Genomic DNA, 22492 nt, shown 5'->3' on the forward strand with positions numbered 1-22492 from the left:
TGTGTACCCGCGTGCATACGCATCGATACCTGCACATGTGAGGATAAACCCACGTGCAACTCTGAAAAGTGGGAGCACATCCATGTACAGCTATGCACGTGTGGGGTTTCTCTCCATCACATCTGGAGGCGCGATGGCTGTGTGTGATGTGAGGGAATCTGTGTGCTCTTAGGTCGTTTCTTGGTTTTCCTCCTCAGAACTCAGTCATCCCTTCACTATAAGGAATCCAGCTTCCGGCCAAAAACCTATGTCTGATTTTTTAAGTATTTCTTGATTGAAGGATAGTTGATTTACAGTGTTGTGTTCATTTCAGGTGTAAAGTGATTCATATATACACGTATACACTTGTTCAGATTCTTTTCCATTATAGGTTGTTAGAAGATACTGAATATAGTTCCCTGTGCTACAGGGTAGGCCTTTGTTGTTTACCTATTTTATATATAGTAGTGTGTATCTGTTCATTTCTTAGGCACAACCGTAGGCCATTACAAAGGCTCTCCCCGGCAGGCCTGGCAGGGAAGGTTAGCCTCCCCGCACTGGTGCACTGGTACGCCGCCAGTGCACGCGGTCTCTCAGTGGGTCACAGCCAAGGACTCAAGCCCCTGCCCCAACCTGCATTCCTATCCCAGCTTTCTTCAGAGACCTTTAGTGGGAAGGGGATTGCCTTCGGCCGAGGCCCTCCTCGGGTGCCTCACCCTTATGGGGGGCGGGGGAAACCTGGAAGACACGTCTCCACTCTGCCTCAGGAGTCGGGACCCTCTTGCTCCTAGCCCTTCCCACACTCCCTTTCCCACCCCATTCCCCCCCTCTCCGTGGCCCCCAGATCCATAAAACTGAAGGAGCCTTTATTTCGGGGCTCCCCCAGCAGTGAGAGCATCCCCAGCTTCGATCCACCTGATGGGATGGCGCCATTCGTTCCAAGGGGAAAATCCAAGGAAGGGATGTCAGTGCTTCTCCAGTTTGGCCTCTTCCTTACATGTGGAAGTGAACGATTGAAGCCTGACTGTTCCTTTAATTTGGACTTGTCTTAATTGGCTCCTATGACACCTGGCGGCTCAGCTCTGTCCACCACTTACAGACATTAGCCTGGTGACTTTCGAAAAAGTCACTTTACCTCTTCATGCTTTGGGTTCTTCATCTGTAAAATTGAAATGCTAACATACCTACCTCCTAGGGTTGTTCCTGTGAGGATGTGATGAGTTGATAGACGTAAAGCATAAGTAAGTTCTAGCTAATAAGCATTTGCTATTATGATGTTCAACACTGTCCATTTCTGCTTGGAGATCCATATGGTTCTGGGGGTGCCTATTGGCTTAGCCTGGGTCATGTGCTCTACCCCCCCCCACCCCTTCCCCTGCTCTAGGGGTCCAGTACATGATCTAGACTAAATTAGTAGGCACTCTCCACCTCCTAGGCTAGTTCCCGGTGGGCATGTGATATGAGCCTGTCCAGTCATAGCAATCTTAAGACCTGGGCTGAAAGTTCTGGGACAGAGACACTGTCTATTTCCAGCAGGACAAGAACAAGGAATCCTACACCCCAGGAGGTGCTGGCAGCCATACTGGGACCACAGGGAGTGCCGACCTCAGCAAGAGGAAACACCCTGGAGAACAAAGGAGAGAAAGAGAAACTAGGCCCTCGGTGCCGTCGCTTGACTTCTGGTTAAAGCCTTGCCTCACCTAGAGTATTTATGTACCTGAACCCTTTACTGTTTTGGCCAATTTGACTTGGATGCTCTGTTACCTGTAACCGAAAGTCTCCCAACACACAGAGTGGATCTGTGAGCGGCCAGAGGCTCTTGGGAGTGGGAACAGTCTGGGTCCCCAGGGAGGCCAATTCTGAGACAGAGCACAGGGTACAGGACATTGACTACTGAGTGTCCTTGGGACCGGCTGAAGGAGGGAGGAGAGAGAGGTGCACAGGGCTGGGCAGAGGGAGGAGTCAAGCTGCAGTGCAGGTGCAGGGGCAGTTTCAGCCAACCCTCCAAGCAGCCCTGGAGCCAGAACAGCCTTTGGTGTTGGCACATTAAGCATCATGGAAGGTGGGAAGAGGCCCGGCTCTCGGCAGCCAAGGCAAAGCCCGAAGGCACTGGCAGCTGGAGGCCACCTGCCAGTGGCCCTCCTGGTAACCGGAGCAAAAGCCCTTGCTGGAGAGGGGTCCAGGCAGCGCCCCTCTTAAGCCCATCATGAAAGAGTATGTGGCAGGGAACAGCGCCTGACTAGGCACCTGAGGATGAGTTGGTGTTCACGTCCATACACCGTTGGGGTAGAAGCGGTGGACAGACAGACGGCTGGACTGGAAAAGAGATGGCCAGCAGCAGTGAAGGTCCAGCAAGTTCCCAGGTATATCAAACTCAAGGAATCCCCCCTCCACCCCGGAACTGGCCTCAACAGGTCTGGGCACAAATCAGGTGAGAAACTGGAGTCGCACTGCACCAGGGAGGGGGTGGCCCGGAGCCACAGAACCATGGAGCCTCAGGCAGGGGGCGGCGCTCCAGCACTTCTCAAGAAGTTTGGGGCCCCAGATGCAGGCAGCACAGTTGCCCACCCCTAATCTTAAGACAAAATCCACTTCTGCCTAGGCTTCTCAGGAAGCCCCAGGCACTGGCAAAAGGCAAACCCAGCTTTATTGGTAAAAAGGACTTGACTAGGAATTCCTACCTGGCTCAGGTAGAAGCACCAACCAAAAGCATGGAGGGAGAGGGGACGCAGGAAGTGGAAAGGAAGCAGGAAGCGGACAGGAAACAGGAAGCACGCAAGGGAGGAAAGGACGGAGGGAGGGAGCGTGAGGAAGGAAGGAACTGCAGACCAGGGTCTGGATGGGGACGTGGGCTTGGAAGGAGAGAACTCAAGGCTCTGGGTGTGGGGAAGAGACCAGGGAGGGAGGGGTGGCCCATCGCCCCGCCATCTAGAAGGGCAGCAGCTCTTCCACAGGGACGTTGAGGATGATGTCCATGTTAGGGGTGCACCTGGTAGGAAACAGCAAAGAGGGGTATGAGACACCAAGCAGGGGTGCCAGAGCTGCAGGTAGGGGAGCACGGCCTCAGAGGAACACAACCTGTGACCTTACAGCAAACACACACACACACACACACACACACACACACACACACACACGCGCGCGTCCAAATGGAAAAGGAACTGGTTTGGCAGGACTCATGTTGCCCCACAGAGCTCTGAGGCCAAGAGGAAACAAGAGCTCAGCTCTGAAGTGCTGGGGCCCCTCAGGACGAGCGCTCTCTCTGGAGTCAGGATGACTGGTTTGGAAGCCTAACTCTGTGTCACCTTGAGCACACTGCTTCTCCCCTCTGAGCCTCTGCACATCACTGGGCACCTATGTAACAAGCACTCACTATGTGACAGACCCCAGGCGAGCCTCGTTTCCTCATCTGTCAAGGGGGGAGGGTCCACCTTCAGTCACTGATGGGAAGATTAAATGAGACCAGGCCAGCATGTAATAAGTGCTCAGTAAATGACAGGCATTATTCTTTCCGTAACAGTAGCGAGAGCAGTGGGTTCCCATCTGCACTATCTTCCCATCTCAGTGACCAGCACGAACATTTCCAAGGCTCCAGGATTACATTCTCCCTCCCAGTTCTCTCACCCACTCTCATGGTACATACTGACGCACGCTGAAGGATTTAGACATGAAATGTCAGGATGTCTGCAATTTACAACATTTCAGAAGAAAGAACAAGGAAGAAATGAAGATGAAGCCAATATGACAAAAATATAACTATTTCTAAATCTAGATGGGTAACTGGGTATTCATCATAATACTCTCTGGACTTTTCTGTATATTTGAAATTGTTCAAAATAATAGTAAAAAAAAAAATGCATGTCTGTACTGGCAATGCCCAAATTTTCATCTCCAGTCAGTATCTGTCTTCTGATATCTACACTCGTACCCCCAACTGCCTAGCTGACAGCTCCACGCTGAGGTCTCTGTAAATTAAACTCAGTGTCCCAGTCAACTGCAGACTGACCTGCGTAAGCATCCTTTACCCCCCGGCCCCAGCCTTCCCTCTCTCTGGATCTGGTACCACTACCCACCCTGTGACAAAAGCCAGAAACCCAGGGGTCATTCTTGACACCTCCCTGTCCTTGACTTCCCACATCCAAATATCACCAAGGCCTACGGGTTTACCTTCTTCAATTCTTCTCCACTCCATCCATCTCTCCTCTCTCTTCTGCCACCCACCCTGGCCAAGCCACTCCCGACCCCCCCCCCCACACACACGATTGCCAACCAGACTCCCAGCACCTCCTCTGGCCCCTCTCCAATATCTCCTCCACCCTCTTTTCAAAGTAACTCTTCTTGGAATGCAAATCTGATGTCACCACTCAGCTTACAATTTCTTGGCTTTCAGGGTCAAGTACCAAACTCTTCCCTCGGTCTACCGGGCCCTGCGTGGCGGTTCCTAGGGGCTGAGCTGTCCTGCTTCCTCCCCGTTACTCTCCCCACCACTCTGCATTCCAGCCTCATTCAGCCCCTGGTAAACATCAAGTTCCCTCCTACCACACATGCTCCACAGCCTCACTGCTCGGCTTGTGACCCAGGGACTGGCAGCGTCAGCCTCACCCAGGAGCTTCTTAGAAATGCTGACTCCTTAGCCCCACTCCAGACCTACCGGTTCAGCATCTGCTTTGTAACGAGATCTCTAGGGGATTCCTGTGCACGTTCTGGTTGGAGAAGCTCTGCCTAGGGATGCGCCCCTCCCACGTTTTAGGAGGAGAAAGCGTCTTCCCATTCCCGGTGTCTCCCTGCCCGTGGAGGGGCAGCAGCAGGCATACTGCTCCTGGCCTCGCTTTACTCACTCTGCCCCTGGAAAGGGGTACAACGACCTGAACAGTGAGTCTGGAGAATAGGATGGGGCATGGATGCCCTGTTCCCTCTCAGCCACGAGCAGCCTGCAAGGACGACACTCTCCTCTGCTCCAACACAGCTGACCAAGGAGCTCGACTTGCCTAATTCTGGGTTCACTATTCAGAAGCCAAGATATCTGGAGGTAGAAGCTGTTGCTACCTTCTCTAAAATCAGCTTCATCAGAATAAAAGTGAGCGTCTGGCCCGTGTCTGCCTCGCTCCTTTCAGTCTTATTTCAATGTGTTCAGAGCTCAGATAAGGACGACGGTGCCTACTCACCACACCCCCAAGACGCCAGCACCACCACCTGGAAATGTTCTTCCTTCAGTTTCCCCCTTCAGCCCCTTTTGCCCAGTGAACTTCTATGCATCATCCTTCAGACCTTGGTTTAGACTGTCACATTCTCAGGGAAACCTCTCTTGACCCTCCAGACTCCTCTCTGTCCGGGCTACGCTCTGCCAGCGCCACGTCTATGCCTCTGCTTCAGCAGCTCTGGGGTCAGTTGCCGCGGGACCTTTGCCGGTGGCTCGTTATCGATGAATGTCTGGTCCCCTCCTTGGCTCCATGGTGGTAGAGCGAAGGGTTACTGGCACTCACAGTGCCTGGCACTCCATAGGCACATCATAAACTTGACAGTACTTTTTAAGGAAAATAAGAGGAGAATGAAGAATAGGAGGTAGAGGAGGAGGAAAGAAGGGGAGAGGAAGAGAAGGAGATAGACATAGAAGCTAAGAAGAAGAAAAATAATTTGCAGATGGTAAGATCTGCCCCACATAGAGAGGCGTGGCCTGGTGGGATCCTCACCCTCAGACCCAGAGGGCCTGACCCAAGGGAGGGCAGGCAGAGAACTGGTTTTGGAAGAAGGGAAGTCCTTCCTTTGGGGCCCAGAATTCTGCCCCACGGAGAGAACACCCTTCTTTCCCTGCAGTGTGCCTTCCAGGCCATTCGTCTCTGGAGCCGACCACCCCACTCAACACTGTCTTCCTGAACACCCCAGGAGCTTAGGGGCGGACCCACTTGGTTGAAACGTGGAATGTGGAATTGGAAGGGTCCGGAGAGATTACCTAACTCAGCCTGCTGTGCAGAGATGGGACACTAAGGCCCAAAGATGGGAAAGGTCACATCTGCTACACAGTCAGGGGCAAAGCCAAGGCAAAAACCCAGCCTCCTGCCTCCTCCACCAGGCTGCCTTCCCCGAGAACAGAGAGCTTCTTCGAGTCCAGAGCGTGGCTAGTTTAAGAGGTAGCTACACAAGGATCACATACTTGGATCTCCGAAGCAGAACGTCCGCAAACACAGTCTCTCGGGGTTCCCAGATCTGAAACTGGAGCTGCTCCACCTCCGCCCTTAATATGGGTATTTCCTCCTCAAAGTGGTCTATAAGCTGAGGAGAGCAGGGGAAAGTGAGAAACGAAACATTCCCCGACCAAAGGGAGAAAAGGGCAAAGTGAACAAGGATTACTGCTCATTCATCTACAGAAATGGCCTGGGCTTTGTCACTTTTGTCACTGGGACTTCCAGACTCCAGACGGGGGTCCTTGCTGTGTAGGGCAGGGCTGGCTCACAAGTTACCGACGATGTTTGATGGTTCCGGTTAAGGGTGAGGGGATCGTGGAGAAGGGAGACAGGTTGCAAATGGGTGGCAGCGCTTGACAGTGAGAATTAGCGGGGGCTGGTGGAGGTGATGAAGGCCATTCACTCGGATAACTGATGAAGGTGCAAGATCACGAAAATTACCGCGAGAGGGTGGTGATGGTGGATTTCATTAACATGGTCATGAGTGACGGTCAATGACAAGAATTAAAGAGGTGGAGACCGGGGCTGGGTAGTGAAATTAAAGTGATGGTCATGTGGTGATGCTTGGCGATGGTGCTGCTGGGTCATGGCTGGCGGTGTTGTTAATGAGGCAAACCCTAGGCCAGCACGAATCCCCTTCTCAGATGAATGACAAGTGGCACTAATGGCACTGCCAAGCAGGAAGGCTAACACCAGAGTCAGAGACCTCATGAGCGCCACATCCGGACAAGCCTGACTCCCACAGGTCCTGGGGACCACCCACCCTCCTGCTCTAGCACAGGGGTGACGACCACCTTTGCTGCCCACTCACTTCTCGGAACTTGTCCATGTATTTCAGTATGAGCTGGCTATTCCAAGTCTTCTGCAGGAGCGTTTCCTGATGAGCATGCTGGACTTTCTGCAGAGGAAGGAGAGGTCTGGCCCCCAAGTCTGGCCCCAGGGGCGACCATGCACTGGGTAGCATGGTGGGTGTGGGGGGGGCCTGGAGGCAGAGGACAGGGAAAAAAGCAGGGCTGGGGGCAGGACCTGGATACCTGCCACAGTGGCTGGCTACTCACCACCACCAGAGACCTCAGTAGGTTTTTTTTCTTATTCTGAATCTGGTTGGACATAGATGCCAGGACCATTCTGCACATCTCACTGAGGTCATCCAGCTCATCCTGGGGGTCAGCAGGAGGGTGTTGGCCACCAGCCCTGCCTCCCACATGGTCTGGCGAGGCAAGGCCATGGGCTCACCTACCTGCTGGCTGTCCTTCACCTGCTGCAGCTGGCGCACAAGGTTGGCAACCTGGACCGACTTGATGGGATACTCACGGTCCATGTAAGTGCTCATGAAGCTCACTTTCTTGTGGACCTTCTCGATCTTGGCATCCAGCTGTTCCACCTGCTGCTCCAGGTCTGAAGAGATCAGGAGGGACAGAAGGCAGGATCCTCCCTCAAGAACCCCCCTGGGGAGACCCAAGAGGCAAAGCTCTCCTTGACCAATGAATTGGGGTCTGGGCTGCAGCAAGTTCACACAAGGCTGGGAGGTGGTGGACAGTTAAGCCCCTAGAGAGCTCTTTACCTTCACAGGAGAAGAGGCAGTACTGGGTAGGAAAGAAACTATCCCAGTGCAAGATCCCTCGGCAAGCCCCGGCTCTGCCAATGCCACTGCATGACCCTCACCAAGACCCTCCCTCTCTGGACCTCAGTCCCCTCATACACACGCTCCCAAGGCAATGAGCCCAGTGAAATGCGGCAACACTGGCTCCCAAGACATGACCAGGGCAGGATTAAGACAGTCTATCCTGCCACCCTCCATGGAGGGGATCCCCAGCGTCTGAGGCTGCCTGACACACTGCCCCTCCCCTCAGAAGGCTTCTAGTCTGCTCAGGGGAAAGAAACCACAGGCTCAGCAGGTCTGTGGCCAGTGACCTATTCCAGCCACTGACTCCCAGAGGGACGCTGGCAAGAAAGAGGGAGGCTGGGATTGGATGCTGGCTCCTAGCTGTATAACCTTCAACAGGCTACTTCATTTCCCTTACCCTCAGTTGCCTCATCTGTAAAACGGGAGAAAAGAAAAACTTCCCTGCCTTACAGGTAGTCGGAACGACGGAGAGTGAGCCCATAAAAACAAAGCACGTAGGGCCTGCAAGCGCTAAGTGCTTGATGAGTAAGCTGTCAGCTGTGCATCTTAGCAGAAGGGAGGTGATGGGCCTGATGGTTTCCGAAAGGGAGGTGCAAGGGGAATGCCCGGCGGCTGACCTCCACAGAGGGCCAGGCGAGGGTCAGGGAGTCAGCCCCAGGGATTCTTACTGTGTATCTTGGATTCCTCCTTCTCCTCCCATTCCTGAAGCTCACACTTCATCTGGTGCAGCTTCTTCTTGTTTGAGTACTCCAAGATGTCAGCGATGGTCTGTGGGAGCGGGGGGCGGGGAGGGGGGTCAGCTCACCCCAAGCCTCCACTGGTGCGGCCAAAGCACGGACTGTCAGAGGACTCAGCACTTCCTCAGAGGAGTCTCCAAACCCAGCCCCACACATACTGTGTGCCAGGCACAACTCCTCTTCGGGGTGGGTGCAGTTGTGCCCCAGTTTTACAGGGCTCAGAGGTTAACCCAAACTCTTCCAGCTAGTAAGTGCTGATGGGGATGAGTCCCCACCCCCCGCCACCCCCAGTCTGATTCCAAAGCCCAGGTAGGTGGGCGGGGGGTGGGGTGGGGGGCCGGAGTGTGTAAGAGATGTATCCTCCACATGGAGGAAGCAGCTTGCGCAATGGGCCGGGAGAGGCCGGGAGAAAGCAGGAGAGGGCGCCCAAGCGCTCAGGAGGGCGGCGTCGCGGGCTGGACCGCAACGCAGGGCAGAGGCAGGGCTGCGGGGCCACGGTGGGGGCTCACCGTGAAGACGTCCTCCTGCTGCAGCATCACCCGCACTTTCAGGGCCGAGCTGTCGTCCGTGTCCTGGATGGTCTTGATCAGTTCCCCACAGAGCTTGGTGAGGAAGTCCTCGTGGTTGCAGAGCTCCTGGTGCGCGGTTCGCCGGTTCCTGAGCATCGTCTGCAAGCGGAGGAACAGGGAAAGGGGGCAGTGTTACGTGATGCGCGGAGCTGGCCGGAACCTCCGGGAGCCTAGGGACCACTTCCCTCCCGCCGCAATCCGCCCCCTTGTGGCCTCGACTGGTAAATGCCACCCGAGCTGGGCGGCGGTTCCCCATTGTCTGCGGGTCAGAGCACCTTGAATTATTTCATCCTTTCTGAAACACCCATTTTCCCATAATTTTACACTCTGAGGTGGGGCTATATCTTACAGTTGGTGGCGTGTTACGGTCTAATTGACAAATATTTTATTAGTGGGTAATTAAGATAAAGGTACACCTTATTATCAATGGCTTCTTAGAATCGATGAACTATATAGTACTAGCAATAATAGAAAACGCCCAAGTAGGAAAGAAGATGGCCGAGGATATGGGCCTTGTCTGGAGAAGAAGCAGGAGAGGCAGAGTGGATGATAATCGCTACCATTTCTCGTCAGGCAGCTGAGCTGAGTGAGGACTGTTTCATACAACAGCCCCTGGGAAAAGAATGAGCCTCTAAGGGATTAAGGGACTTGCCTAAGGGCCCCCAAGCAGGTACACATAACCTACAATAATAATAACAACAAGAACAATCGCTGAGGGTGCCTCACTCAGCAGGCGGCTCAGGGTATCAGCTTACCCTCCAACAACCCTCTGTTCCCCAGCTCTATTTTACTGATAGGTGGATGGATGTTCAGGCGGGTTACATGACTGCCCCAAAGTTGCACAGACAGGAAGTAGTGGCACCGGAACTCGAAAGGCAGACTTCCAACTCCCAATGTCTATCTTTCCACTACATTAAGATGAGGAGCTGAGTGGGCCTAAGGCCGCAAGGCGGGCTGAACCTCACAGCGATCAAGACTTGGATGTTAGGCCTCGACACACCTTGGTTCAAATGCCAGCTCTGCCACTTCCCACCTAAGGGAACCTGGGCACGTTAGTTAGCCTCCCAGAACCCTGCTCTACTCATTCCGTATGTTAGGAAACTAATACCGGCTTCAGAGAGTTGCTGCTATAAAAAACAGATGAGGTAATATTCACAGTCAAGCCGCTTAGTGGCGCGTCTCGCACACCCAGGGACGAGTCACCATTCTCACCGGTTCTCACCCTCCGCCTCTGCCAGGCTATGTGCTCTCTGCTTTATTCCTTCTGTTCTTCATTTCTCTGTCCTTTGCTAGAAACTACCTCTTCCTAGCCCTCAGCTGCCATATTCCTCACGCGATAATGAGTAATAGTGCAAACGCACAGAGTACGTATTATGAACCCTAAAGTGTGCTAAGCACTTCCCATGCCCTACCTCACTTGGGACTATTATTTTTGGCTTTGGTTTTGGTTTTTTTTTTGCGGTACGCGGGCCTCTCACTGTTGTGGCCTCTCCCGTTGCGGAGCACAGGCTCCGGACGCGCAGGCTCGGTGGCCATGGCTCACGGACCCAGCCGCTCCGCGGCATGTGGGATCTTCCCAGACCAGGGCACAAACCCGTGTCCCCTGCATCGGCAGATGGACTCTCAACCACTGCGCCACCAGGGAAGCCCACTTGGGACTATTATTATCCCCACTTTAGAGAAGCAGAACTTGAGGGTCAGAGAGATGCAGTACCTTACCCAAGGTCACCCATCGCAGAGCCGTTGTCCTTGAAGTCTGGGCTCCTAGCCACTCCACCATCTTGCCTTCACATCTCCAGACCAAAACATCTCCAAATATGGCCCACAGGGACCAGAAGCATCTTGTGAAAAATGCCAGCCTCTTGAGTCTCGGGCCCACTGAGCCCCACTCCCAGGTGATTCTGATAAAGTGTAGAATTAATGACCTCTGCTCTAGAAATGGATCTTCCCTGACCACCAGCTCTAGGGTAGAAACCCTACTTTGTGCCGTCCTGACCCTTACCCAATTTGTAATTACATAATTACAGTTTGTAATTATGTCTTCCCTTTTCCCAATTTATTTTTCTCCTAGGACTCATCACTACCAAGCATAACATGTTTTTCTTATTATCTTGTTTCGTGTCTGTCTACTCAACTAGAATTTTACAGCCAGGAGGGCAGGGGCTTTGGTTGTTTCGTCACAGCTGTATGTATCTCCAGGACACAGGACAGTGCCTGGAGCTCCATAAGTATGGGTTGAATAAACTGATGAGTACTATTCCTTGGGGGTTTAAATTCATTTATTATGTGTCTCCCCACTAAAGTATAAGCTCCATCATAGCACAGATTCTAAGGGCTGTGTTCACGGCTGTGTCTCCAACACCCGGCTTGGTGCCTGGCATATCGTAGGCATTCTCTCAGGAGTTGTTGATCGAGTAAGTGACTGTCCTAAGGCTGAGGGGCAGAGTCAGGATCCTACTTCATATCCAAGAACACACCAACTGAGTCATTTCTACTCCCTTGCTCTGTTTCCCCCTTGCCCCCACAGCCCGTTCTGCACACAGCAGCAGCAGCCCAAGGACTCCTGTGAAAATCTAAGTCAGATCATTTCCCCACTCTACTCAGAATCCTCCAGGGTCTTCCTGCCTTACTCTATGCAAACACAAAGCCTAATCATGGACTACAGGGCTGTATACAAGCTATCTCCTTCCCCCCACAGCCCACCATCTTTCTTCCTCATCACCTGGCCCATCACTGACCTCACACCAACCTCAGGGCCTTTGCACTTCCAGCTTCTTGGCCTGGAACATTCCCCCTCAGATGTCACCACCTTAGCAGCCTTCCCTGACCACCCTCCTAAAACAGGCATGGCCACTCCATCCTCTGTGCCTCTTAAGCCCCTAACCTTATTTCACACTTCTTCATAGCTCTTAACCCTCACTACACATATTACATTTTTATCTGTCTTACTTATTGTCTGTCTCCCCGAGTAGAATGTGAGCTCCCTAAGGTCAGAGTCCACATCACTGGTGAATCCCCACACCTAGAACAGAGTCTGGCACATAGTAGGTGCTCAAATATTTGTTGACTAAACAAATGAATGATTACAAGAGACAGTATTAGGAACTGGTTAGGAGCACAATTTTTAGAGCCAATTGTCCAAGTTCATGTTTCAAACAAAAACACATAAACCCTTCTAAAGTCAGGATAAAAATAACATCAGAGGGCTTCCCTGGTGGCACAGTGGTTGAGAGTCCGCCTGCCAATGCAGGGGACACGGGTTCGTGCCCCGGTCCGGGAAGATCCCACATGCCATGGAGCGGCTGGGCCCGTGAGCCACGGTGGCTGAGCCTGCGCGCCCGGAGCCTGTGCTCCGCAATGGGAGAGGGCACAACAGTGAGAGGCCCACATACCGCAAAAAAATAAAAATAAAAAAAATAACATCAGAAATATGAGTTCCTACTTTACGAATGCAGGGCTGCCTCTAAACCATTTTTGCAAAATTGAAGGTTAAAGGAAAAAAAAGGTTTCAAGGCAAATACATTTTTCCCTATTTCTTTATATAACAGTCATTGTTCATTGACTCATATTAAAAACTTTCCTGAAGAAGTTAAGAATTCTTCTATAGTATTTTGTAGTATTTATAGTATTTGGTATTTTACTTTCTCCTATGGACACAAAAGCCCCCTCTTCTTCTAGTCATTTCAAATACTTTGAAACAATGTTCAGAAGCCATAAAAAAACAATGGATGGTAAGAAAATCAATTATCAAAAGTTCTATTAGTTGATGTGAAAATTTTTAATAGTAAGCTCCTAAGCCTTGCTTTAAGATGCACTGTATTCCGTAAAAGGCTAATTTACTGGAAATTTTAAAAGGAACAAGCCACTAAATTGTGTTCCTAATGCAGTAAAATAAAAAGTGATTCTGCTCAGAGGGAGCACAGTCCTGCCAACACATTGATCTTGGACTTCTGGCCTCCAGAACTGTGAGACAATAAATTTCTATTGTTTTAAGTCAAAAAAAAAAAATTAGTGATTTGTTTCCCTGGGATCCTCCAAAGGTGAACAGCGAGTTGGTTTTATTTGTTCTTTCATAGATGTTCATATATTTCATGTTTTAATGCATTGCAGTCATTAATGTTAAAAAAAAAAAGTGATTCTGATCATTTTCCTGAGTCTTAAACACAAAGGCAAGGGACTTCCCTAGTGGTCCAGTGGTTAAGACTCTGTGCTCCCCAAAAAAAAAAAAAAAAGACTCTGTGCTCCCAATGCAGGGGGCGCAGGTTCGATCCCTGGTCAGGGAACTAAGATCCCACATGCCTTGCAGCGCGGCCAAAAAATACAAAAACAAAGGCAAACTGCTGTTTGCCTAACTGGCTTTGACCCCTGGTACTGCATTTTCTAGCTGCGTGGTCTGTGTCATCTCCCTGCACCTCGGTTTCCCCATCTGGAGAAGAGGGATGATGATAAGCGTGCCCACGGGGTTGCTGTGGGGATGAGGGGTCAAGTCAGGCACCCATGAAGTGCTCAGTGCGTGTTTGCTATCACCATCCCCCGCCCCCTGCCCTGGGCCCTGGTGCCTGCGGAAAGATGCTCGTCATACTCTCACTAGTCGGATTTTGGTCTGTGTCTTCCCCGAGTCCAACTTTCCTCTGCGCAGTTCTAGTGGATTCCTCGGCTGACTTGTCATCCACAAGGTGGGCTTGGATTGCAACCCTAGGGTATAGGAAAGGACAGAGAGAGTGTGAGGGTAGAGGCAGGTCTGGGGTCAGGTCCCAGAGAAGGCACCAGCCATGAGAAACCCCAATGCCATCCACTCATGTCCTTATAATGTACGACAGTGAGACTGAGGAATGAAGCTCACATCCATCAGTTAGCTCCCAGGCCCCACTCTGAGCCTTGTTATAACGGACAGAGAAGCCCAGGAGACTTCCACATACCACAGTGACGGTGGGGTTGAACAGAGGGGAGGAGAGGGGTAGCAGCAGGAGATGGCCAGACATCCCCAATCTCTCCCACCAAGCTGGCCGGTGGCAAGCTCAGAAGGGGTAGGGGTTAATAGCAACAACTAATGAAGCAGACAGCCTGGGTTTGAATCTGAATTCTGCCTTCTACTAGCTATATGACCTTAGGTAGGTCACATGACCTCTCTGTCCCTCAGCTTTCCCATCTGTAAAACAGAAATAATCATCATGCCTACCTCACAGAGTTGTAGTGAAATTAAAAAAGAAGTTACTATAAAGTATTTGGAATAGTGCCTAACCCATATTCAGTGCTAAATATAAATTACTAGCTGTCACTGTTATTACCAATGACCTGAGAATTGGGATCAGGACCACAGCATCAGATAAAGGCACAGGAGCCGTGCAAAATGCTAACCAGCTGTCTCCGGAATACCTGTAAAAGCTGTGGTCCTGCCGGATGAGAAGTACACGAAAATAATTCAGATCGGAAGAAGGCATTAGGAGGGCATGTTCTGAGAATGCCTGCCTCCTCTCCACGCATCCTGCGCAGTTATGAGGCAAATCACACAGATGACCACAAACGCTACTGCTGCCTTGTCAGCCCCCGCCAACATCTCTGTTGGAGGTGCAACCCAGTTCATTTTTGAAAAATATTATTTCTTTTATGGATCAATATCCTTAATTTAGTATTAAGTGTTGAAGTGACAAAGTAAAATTAGAGTAATTTTGTGTTAAAGTTATGAATTATCTGTATGTATCTGGTATTGAATTGTATTGTTTGAGAGATGGAGTGATTAATAGATTAATTTTGTGGTTCTAATTTAAAATGTGTAAGTGAGATTTTGATTTAGATTTGTCTTGAGTTGAAAGGTTTAATACACTCTTATTAAATGTGTATAAATTACAATTTTTAAATGAACATAAGATTATCCATATTTAGAAGTTTATTTATTAGATATACAAGAATTACATTAAATACCCAATGGTTTTGTTCATCAGAACAAGTGAACTCTTTGAAAATGAAAGTGAATATATTAAATTTTAAAGGTGGCTTAAACGATTTAGGAGAATTTAATTAACCAACTTCCAAAACCCCCTTCACAAGGGTTTTTAAAAATTATAACATTTGTAAGCTGAACTTAAATACTTAGCAAGATTTATTTCTTTAATAAGGAGTATTTCTTTTCATTAATGGTGGTAGCCCTGATTTATTATTTTTGTAATTAAACTTTTTATTTTTAAATAAATTCAGATTACATTTACTTAAGAAATAATGAAGAGAAACCCTATGTTCCCTTAACCCAATTTTTCCCGACCGTAACATCTTGCAAAACTAAGTACGATATCACAACCAGAACACTGAAAGACAGAACATTTCCACAACCACAAGGATCTCTTATGCTGCCTTTTATTGCCACACCCACTTCCTCCCCTTCCATGCTCCCCCTACCTATGTCAATCACTAATCTGTTCTCCATTTCTACAAATTCTGTCATTCCCAGATGGTTATACAAATGGAATCATACAGTATGTCACTTCTGAGATAGGCTTTTTTCACTCAGCATAATTCTCTGGAGATTCATCCAAGTTAGTGAATGTATCAAAAGTTCTTTCCTTCTTCTTGCTGAACAGTACTACATGCTATGGAATGGATGTACCATCGTTTGTTTTTTGTTGTTGTTGTTGTTGTTGTTTGGGGGTTTTTTGCGGTACGCGGGCCTCTCACTGCTGCGGCCTCTCCCGTTGCAGAGCACAGGCTCCGGACGCGCAGGCTCAGCGGCCATGACTCACGGGCCCAGCCGCTCCGCGGCATGCGGGATCCTCCCAAACCGGGGCACGAACCCGTGTCCCCTGCATCGGCAGGCGGCCTCCCAACCACTGCACCACCAGGGAAGCCCACCATAGTTTGTTTAACTACTCACTCATTAAAGGACAACTGGATTGTTTCCAGTTTGGGGGTATTATGAATAAGGCTACTCTGGAACTTTCATGCACTTTTTTTTTTTTTTCACTTTTTAAAATTGAAGTACAGTTGATTTACAAGTTGTCTTAGTTTCTGGTGTACAGCAAAGTGATTCAGTTATATATATATATATATACTTTTCATATTCTTTTCCATTATAGTTTATTACAAGATATTGAATATAATTCCCTATGGTATACAGTAGGACCTTGTTGTTTATCTATTTTATATATACTAGTTTGTATCTGCTAATCCCAAACTTCTAATTTATCTCTACACCCACCTTTCCCCTTTGGTAACCATAAGTTTGTTTTCTATGTCTGTGAGTCTGTTTCTGTTTTGTAAATAAGTTCATTTGTATCATATTTTAGGTTCCACATATAAATGATATCATACGATATTTGTCTTTCTGATTCACTTCACTTAGTATGGTAATCTCTAGGTCCATCCATGTTGCTGCAAATGGCATTATTTCATTCTTTTTTATGGCTGTGTAGTATTCCTGTGTGTGTGTGTGTGTGTGTGTGTGCGTGTGTGTGCGCGCGCGTCTGTGTGTGTATACACACCACATCGTCTTTTTTTTTTTAACATCTTTATTGGAGTATAATTGCTTTACAATGGTGTGTTAGTTTCTGCTGTATAACAAAGTGAATCAGCTATACATATACATATATCCCCATATCTCCTCCCTCTTGTATCTCCCTCCACCCTCCCTATCCCACCCTTCTAGGTGGTAACAAAGCACCAAGCTGCTCTCCCTGTGCTATGTGGCTGCTTCCCACTAGCTATGTATTTTACATTTGGTAGTGTACATATGTCCATGCCACTCTCTTTTTGTCCCAGCTTACCCTTCCCCCTCCCAGTGTCAAGTCCATTTTCTACATCTGCATCTTTATTCCTGTCCTGCCCCTAGATTCTTCAGAACCTTTATTTTTTTATAGATTCCATATATATGTGTTACCATACGGTCTTTGTTTTTCTCTTTCTGACTTACTTCACTTTGTATGACAGACTCTAGGTCCATCCACCTCACTACAAATAACTCAATTTCGTTTCCTTTTATGGCTGAGTAATATTCCATTGTATATATGTGCCACATCTTCTTTATCCATTCATCTGTCGATGGACACTTAGGTTGCTTCCATGTCCTGGCTATTGTAAATAGAGCTACAATGAACACTGTGGTACATGACTCTTTGAATTATGGTTTTCTCAGGGTATATGCCCAGTAGTGGGATTGCTGGGCTGTATGGTAGTTCTATTTTTAGTTTTTTAAGGAACCTCCATACTGTTCTCCATAGTGGCTGTATCAATTTACATTTCCCCCAACAGTGCAAGAGGGTTCCCTTTTCTCCACACCTTCTCCAGCATTTATTGTTTGTAGATTTTTTGATGATGGCCATTCTGACTGGTGTGAGGTGATACCTCATTGTAGTTTTGATTTGCATTTCTCTAATGATTAGTGATGTTGAGCATCCTTTCATGTGTTTGTTAGCAATCTGTATATCTTCTTTGGAGAAATGTCTGTTTAGGTCTTCTGCCCATTTTTGTATTGGGTTGTTTGTTTTTTTGATATTGAGCTGCATAAGCTGCTTGTAAATTTTGGAGATTAATCCTTTGTCAGTTGCTTCATTTGCAAATATTTTCTCCCATTCGGAGGGATGTCTTTTCATCTTGTTTATGGTTTCCTTTGCTGTGCAAAAGCCTTTAAGTTTCATTAGGTCCCATGTGTTTATTTTTGTTTTTATTTTCATTTCAGGAGGTGGGTCAAAAAGGATCTTGCTGTGATGTATGTCATAGAGTGTTCTGCCTATGTTTTCCTCTAAGAGTTTTATAGTGTCTGGCCTTATATTTAGGTCCTTAATCCATTTTGAGTTTATTTTGTGTATGGTGTTAGGGAGTGTTCTAATTTCATTCTTTTACATGTAGCTGTCCAGTTTTCCCAGCACCACTTATTGAAGAGGCTGTCTTTTCTCCGCTGTATATTCTTGCCTCCTTTACCAAAGATAAGGTGACCATATGTGCATGGGTTTATCTCTGGGCTTTCTATCCTGTTCCATTGATCTATATTTCTGTTTTTGTGCCAGTACCATACTGTCTTGATTAATGTAGCTTTATAGTATAGTCTGAAGTCAAGGAGCCTGATTCCTCCAACTCCATTTTTCTTTCTTAAGATTGCTTTATTATTCAGGGTCTTTTGTGTTTCCATACAAATTGTGGAATTTTTTGTTCTAGTTCTGTGAAAAATGCCAGTGGTAGTTTGATAAGGATTGCATTGAATCTGTAGATTGCTTTGGGTAGTATAGTCATTTTCACAATGTTGATTCTTCCAACCCAAGAACATGGTATATCCCTCCATCTGTTTGTATCATCTTTAATTTCTTTCATCAGTGTCTTATAGTTTTCTGCATACAGGTCTTTTGTCTCCTTAGGTAGGTTTATTCCTACCTAAGGTATTTTATCCTTTTGGATATGCTCTTGCACTGGTTTTTGTGTGACCATAAGTTTCACGTCTCTGGAACAAATGCCCAAGAGTGCAATTGTTGGATCATTATGGGAAATGTGTGTTTAGTTTCATAGGAAACTGCCATATTCTTTTCCAGAATGGCAGCTCCATTTCACATACCCACAAGCAATGTATGCATGACCCAGTTTCTCCTCGTTGCCAACATTTGGTGTTACTACTATTTTCCATTTTACCCATTCTTATAGGTGTGCAGTGACACCTCATTGTGGTTTAATTTGCATAGCCCTAATGGATAATGATGTTGAACATCTTTTCACGTGCTTATTTACCATGTGTATTTCCTCTTTGGGTGAAATGCCTCTTCATGTCTTTTGCCCATTTTCTAACTGAATTGGTTTTCTAGTGAGTTTTGATGGTTCCCAATATATTCTACAAAGCAGTCCTTTGTCAGATATGTGGTTTGCAAACATTTTCTCCAAGTCTGTAGCTTGTCTTTTCATACTCTTAACAGAGTCTTTCAAAGAACAAAAGTCTTAAATTTTGATGAAGTCCAACTTGTCCATTTATTTCATTTTTCTTTTATGGATCCAGCTGTTTGTGTAAAGTCAAAGAACTCTTCACTTGGCCATCAGTCCCAAAGATTTTTCTCTCCTACGTTTTTTTCTAAAAGTTTTACTGTTTTACATTTTACATTTATTTTTTACTTCATGTCTCCAGTGGTTGACTGTGGGTCCTGGAGCCAAACTGCCAAATATCACAGTCTGGATGTGCCCATCCTACCTGTGACCTTGGGAGTTACACCTGTCTGTGCCTCAGGTTCCTCATCTGTAAGAGGAGGTGATAACAACAGCACTCACCTCATGGGGTTGTTGGGAAGATTAAATGAAGTGACAGGTGTAAAGTGTTGAGAACAGTATCTAGCACATAGTAAGTGCTTGGTATACGGTAACTGCTCTTGTTCTGTTTGTGGGTGTGTCTGTTACATACCTCACCGCTTCCCCAGTGAAAGAAAAGGGCAAGAGTTTCCTTGTAGATGCTGTTTGAATAGGGTCTAGGACCAAAGACAAAAATTCTGTCACTACCACCAGGTCTTGGGCTTCCCTGGTGGCACAGTGGTTGAGAGTCCACCTGCCGACGTAGGGGACACGGGTTCGGGCCCTGGTCCAGGAAGATCCCACATGCCGCGGAGCGGCTGGGCCCGTGAGCCATGGCCGCTGAGCCTGCGCGTCCGGAGCCTGTGCTCTGCAACGGGAGAGGCCGCAACAGTGAGAGGCCCGCGTACAGCAAAAAAAAAAAAACTACCACCAGCTCTTGTGCTCATCACTTTATATCAATGACTCTCGACAGGGGTGTTTTAGATATATTGGCGGGGGGGGATCTATGGGTTCTCATTGGGGGCCCAAGTGGCATCTATAGGTGGGGGCCAGGGACACAAGATATCCCCCAGAACAGGACAACCCCGTAGAACATAGAATTCTCCTGTCCTGCATAACTCTCCTAAGTCCTACTAGATATGACATAGGTAAAACCCCTATTTATAACAATCCGATCCCAGAACTTGACTCTGTTTTACATATAGCCACAAAGAATATTTTTCAGGGTTTTACTATAATGCTGAATTTTCCAAGAAAGCAGCTACAATCAAGGGAAGATTGTGCTTTTTTTGTTTAGAACTTTACCAAGAGATGGGCACCACTTTGGAAATCACAGTTGCAATGAAAAATCCCTCTTGGTATTTTGAGTCCCTGATTTCCCACCGTGTGTCACTCTGCATTTGCAACTGTTATGTTCACCATGACTCCACATCTATGAGTAAGCTTCTGAAGACTTTCTAATGTCTTCTAACGGACTCCATCCTGAGCATTTACATACTGAAATATACTTTATTTAACTATAAATAACTTTCCATTTCCTTTACAGTTATGGTATTAAATTAATATTTAAAAATTATATATGTAGGTAGGTTATATTATCTATGAAGTTTATTTCAGGATACTAAAGGAATATTACAAAATATTTGTAATATTTGTCATTAAAAGGAGTGTTGGGTCTGAATAACAATGCTTTACACAGATCTTCTCATTTAATTCTCACAACAATCCTATCAGGTAAAGATTAGTGTCCTCATTTTACAAATGAGAAAACAAAAACTCATTCATCTTTCTCACTTTCCCAAGAGAGCAGATGGGAGAGCCAAGGTCTGAACCCGTGTCTGCCTGAGCCAAGGCCTCAGAACTCCCCTGGAAGGCATGACAGTGATGTGGCAGAGATTATCCCAAGTTCACCAAACCCTGTTTTCTTTTCCTCCTGGACACATAGCTGGACTATATTTCCCATCTTCCCTTGTGGTTAAGGGTAGGCATGTGACTGAGTTATGGACACTGGAATATGAGTAGAAGTGATGTGTGTCACTTCAAGTCTATGCCCTGAAAAAGAAATACCCACAGGATCATCCATACTCTTGCTCTCTCTCTTCTCTCTCTGCTGGATGCAAAAGTACCCAGCAGAGGACTTCAAGGCCTTAAAAAATGTCATTGTCACAAGGTGAAGGAGCCTAGATCCCTGAATGATCACATGAAAAAGATTACTCCCTCCCCGCTAGATCCACAAATGTACTTCGACATAAATGAGAAATATGTTTCTGTATCAATACTTGAAATCTGGGGATTGTTTGTTATAGCAATTAGCCTACCCTGATATAAATGTTGTCACCAAGGGCCAAGAGCATCCACTCCATCCTGTCCCCAACTCCACCAGCACCCAAGTGCCCCTGCCCACCTGGCTGGACGGTAGTCCAGGTCTTCATTTTGCTTTTCTGAGTGTTGACAGCTCGTGGGATTGGAGGCAGAGTAGATGGCTTGGCTTTCTGCTTGGACCGCTGCCATGGAACATAATCCTACCAGACATAACACAAATCAGTCACACAACTCATGGGCTCAAATCCCAGCTTACCCCCTTACAGATATCTGTAACCTTGACCAAGTGGATTTACCTCTCTGAGCCTCAATTTTCTCATCTGTAAACTGGATCTAATTATAAAAGCTACCTCCACAGGTTGGTACAAAAATTCCAAAAGATGATATCTGTAAAGCATGTGGTAAGTGTTCCATAAGTGTTAGCTATCACTTTTTCAGCAGCCAGCCAGAATTTACTAAGCACATCGGCTGGGAGGTGCTAAGAACTGTGAGAAACAGAAGGCATGGAAAAGACCCAACAGGAAAGCAATCAGAGATAAATAAGAGAGCAGCATAATACACCCTGACATCCTGATAGGTGGTGAGAAAACTGAGCTTCAGAGCCACGCCCCGGGTCCCACAGCAAATGCATGACAGAGCCGGGCCTGGAATTCAGGTTTCTGGATTCTATTGCCCAGGACAGTCACCGCCGTGGGCGTTGAGAGCAAGCTGACTGCAAGCCCAGGGTCAGCAAGCCCCACCCACATACCACCTAGCCCTCTTGGACTCACCAGAACCTGGAACTGGGGGACTGTGGAGCAAATCCCAGCGTGGTTGAGTCTGGAAAGTGTTGGGGCGGGAAAGAACTCCCATCATTCCCAACCCACGGGATGCAAGCAGCAAACGTGAAACTGGCATGGGGTCTCGAAGCCGAAATCTCACCCACTAGGGACACAAGCCAAGCAGGGGCTGGAGAGCTCGAGGGAGAGGCGGGGCTCGGGAGATGGGGCGGGGGGGTGGGGAGGGCGGGGTCAAAAGGCCTTGGGACAACACCCGGCGAGGACCCAGCCAGAGATAGGTTGGGCGCACGCATGCGCGGTCCACAGCCCCTTCATACGCCTTTTACGTACTTCGGAGAGACGCGCGCCATTAGGGGGAATGGAAGAAGAGTCCGGAGGCCTTGGGGCCCCGATTTTTTGGGATGCCTATTTGTTCGGCTTCTCCAACTTCCTTGTCTCAGCGTGGGTCGCGCGGTAACCAAGGCCACTCAAACTTCCCAGCGAGACCTGCCGCTTTCTTGCCTGCCTGTCTTGGTCTCCAAGGAAACGGACGCAGACTACCGAGCGCCTA

General features: G+C 48.0%; 1 protein-coding gene across 1 annotated transcript; it reads right to left on the reverse strand.

Annotated features, from left to right (window-relative positions):
• Positions 1-2625: 2625 nt before the first annotated feature.
• C15H20orf96 (chromosome 15 C20orf96 homolog) lies at positions 2626-21975 on the reverse strand. Its single transcript, XM_060032812.1, has 10 exons — positions 21934-21975; positions 21246-21363; positions 13677-13789; positions 9035-9193; positions 8457-8556; positions 7402-7559; positions 7220-7321; positions 6973-7059; positions 6131-6249; positions 2626-2968 (listed from the first exon to the last, which is right to left on the reverse strand). The coding sequence occupies exons 2-10, from the start codon at positions 21271-21273 to the stop codon at positions 2908-2910; spliced, it is 927 nt and encodes a 308-aa protein (XP_059888795.1). The 5' UTR covers positions 21274-21363; positions 21934-21975; the 3' UTR covers positions 2626-2907.
• Between the last annotated feature and the right edge of the window lie 517 nt (positions 21976-22492).

Source organism: Delphinus delphis, chromosome 15, assembly GCF_949987515.2.
Source record: "Delphinus delphis chromosome 15, mDelDel1.2, whole genome shotgun sequence".
Taxonomy (NCBI): Eukaryota; Metazoa; Chordata; class Mammalia; order Artiodactyla; family Delphinidae; genus Delphinus; species Delphinus delphis.

Excerpts from the sequence above, each read along its gene's own strand:
- C15H20orf96 (XM_060032812.1), bottom strand. The coding sequence starts at position 21,273 with ATGAAGACCTGGACTACCGTCCAGCCAG. Across the intron at positions 13,790-21,245 it reads CTGGACTACCGTCCAGCCAG|GGTTGCAATCCAAGCCCACC; the intron begins GTGGGCAGGGGC and ends CCTATACCCTAG. Across the intron at positions 2,969-6,130 it reads GTTCTGCTTCGGAGATCCAA|GTGCACCCCTAACATGGACA; the intron begins GTATGTGATCCT and ends GTTTCCTACCAG.